The 1,924-nt window shown below is 35.9% G+C and overlaps 1 protein-coding gene across 1 annotated transcript in view; it reads right to left on the bottom strand.

Annotated features, from left to right (window-relative positions):
- Positions 1–1,924, bottom strand: part of LOC109376362 (stromelysin-2-like) — a 28,348-nt gene that overhangs the window by 23,485 nt on the left and 2,939 nt on the right. The window contains exons 3-5 of the mRNA XM_019632268.1: positions 1,777–1,922; positions 1,452–1,590; positions 308–321 (exon numbers count right to left, since the gene is read on the bottom strand). Coding sequence (XP_019487813.1) covers positions 308–321; positions 1,452–1,590; positions 1,777–1,922 — 299 coding nt within the window. The remainder of the gene's footprint in view (positions 1–307; positions 322–1,451; positions 1,591–1,776; positions 1,923–1,924) is intronic.

The following is a 1,924-nucleotide window of genomic DNA, read 5'->3' on the forward strand; positions in this document are numbered from 1 at the left end:
CAATTGCATATTACCAGTCGAGTAAATGGAAGCAATAGTTTAAAAGTCTGACAAAAGAACCAACAAGCCTGGATAGTTTCATTAGTTAATTTATTTATCCTGCACTGACACTGTATTAGTTTGTTTATTAAGGCTTTATAACACAGGACATTTCTACTCATCTTATTCTTCTCCAGCAATATCTTGGCTGCTCATGGCCTATGCTCTTCCATATAAATTATGGAACTAATACATCAAGTTCCATGAAAAATATTTTGGTATTTGAATTGAAACATCCTTTCATGTATAGCTAAGTTAGCATTTTTACTATATTGAATTTTTCTATCCACGAATAAGAAATATAATCTATTTACTTAGGTCTCATCAAATATTTTATTTTATTTTAAATTTTTACAAGTTTTTATTAAAATATGGCTAACATACAATACTATATTAGTTTCAGGTGTATACCATACTTATTCAACATTTATATACCTAATAAAGTGATCACCATGATAATACAGCGACTATCTGATATTATACCACATTATTACAATATTATTTACTATATTCCCTATGCTGTACATTACATCCCCATGACTTATTTGTTTTATACCTGGAAATTTGAACCTCTTATTCCCCTTCACCTTTTTCTCCCTCCTTTTAAAATTTTTCAATTACAGTTGACATTCAATATTATTTTATATTAATTTCAGGTGTATAGCATAGTGGTTAAACATTTATATAATTTAAGAAGTGGTCCCCCTGACTAGTCTAGTATCCACCTGGCACTATACATAGTTATTACCTTATTATTGACTATATTCCCTATGCTTTACTTTACATCCCCGCGACTATTTTGTAACTACCAATTGTACTTCTAAATCCTTTAACCTTTTTCACCATGGCCTCCAAACACCTCTATCACTCTGATAAATCTAGTAGCCATCTGACACCATACATACAGTTATTACAATATTATCGACTATATTCCTTATGCTATACCCTACATCCCCATGNATCTCTGTCAAGTCTGGGGAATATAATCAATAATGTTGTAAATATTTTTTAGGGGGCCAGATGGACTCATGTCTTGTTAGGGAGACCACTTCATAGTCAGTGCAGAGGCCTGACCACTGCACTGTATTTCTGAAGCTGATGTTGAATAATAATGTATGTCAACTATAGTTATATATACATATAGTCATGGGACGTGGAGTAGAGTGTGGGAATGGAGTCAATAGAATTGTAATAGATAAGCATGATATCAGGCGTGGGAGGGCAGTAGATGAGGGGAGGGGGGTTGTTTCTGTGTGAAGGGTGAAAAGGATAACTATTGCATTGTTCTGTACACCTGAAACTAACAATAAAAAAAATAAAATAAAATAAAATAAAAATCTCTGTCAAGTTTTCCTTTCTAAACATCATGTATCAAAAAACATGGATAGGAAAATATAATTTTCTGGTCTGACCTGTCTTTAAAGAACAGGATTTCTCCCCTCAGCGTGCTGAGTGCATCAAAGGACAAAGTAGGATCACAGGTGGCTGGTGTCTCAGTAGGTACAGATTCTGTGGGCACCACAGGGTCAGCAGGGGAAGCAGCGGGAGGACCTAAAGAGAACAGGTGCGAGGATGCAAACATTAGGAGAAATGTGATGCTCCTATCAATTTATATGCTTTCCAAGCATTCTCAAAACGCTTTGAGTTGACTTGGAAATGTTTTCTGCAGCATTTGAAAGTTGTCCTGAAGACCATTACTGCAAAGCTACAATGCCTAATTTTTCCAGCATCACTCACCATACAGGGACTGAATGCCATTTACATCATCTTGAGAAAGGCGGAACTGGGCCAGGTCTGTTAATGGGTTGTAGACTGAGTACATCAAAGCTTCAGGGTTGGCCGAGTGCTGGAGACCCAGGGAATGGCCAAGTTCATGAGCAGCAAC

This window comes from Hipposideros armiger, unplaced genomic scaffold (genome assembly GCF_001890085.2).
Source record: "Hipposideros armiger isolate ML-2016 unplaced genomic scaffold, ASM189008v1 scaffold_1114, whole genome shotgun sequence".
In the NCBI taxonomy this organism is placed as follows: domain Eukaryota; kingdom Metazoa; phylum Chordata; class Mammalia; order Chiroptera; family Hipposideridae; genus Hipposideros; species Hipposideros armiger.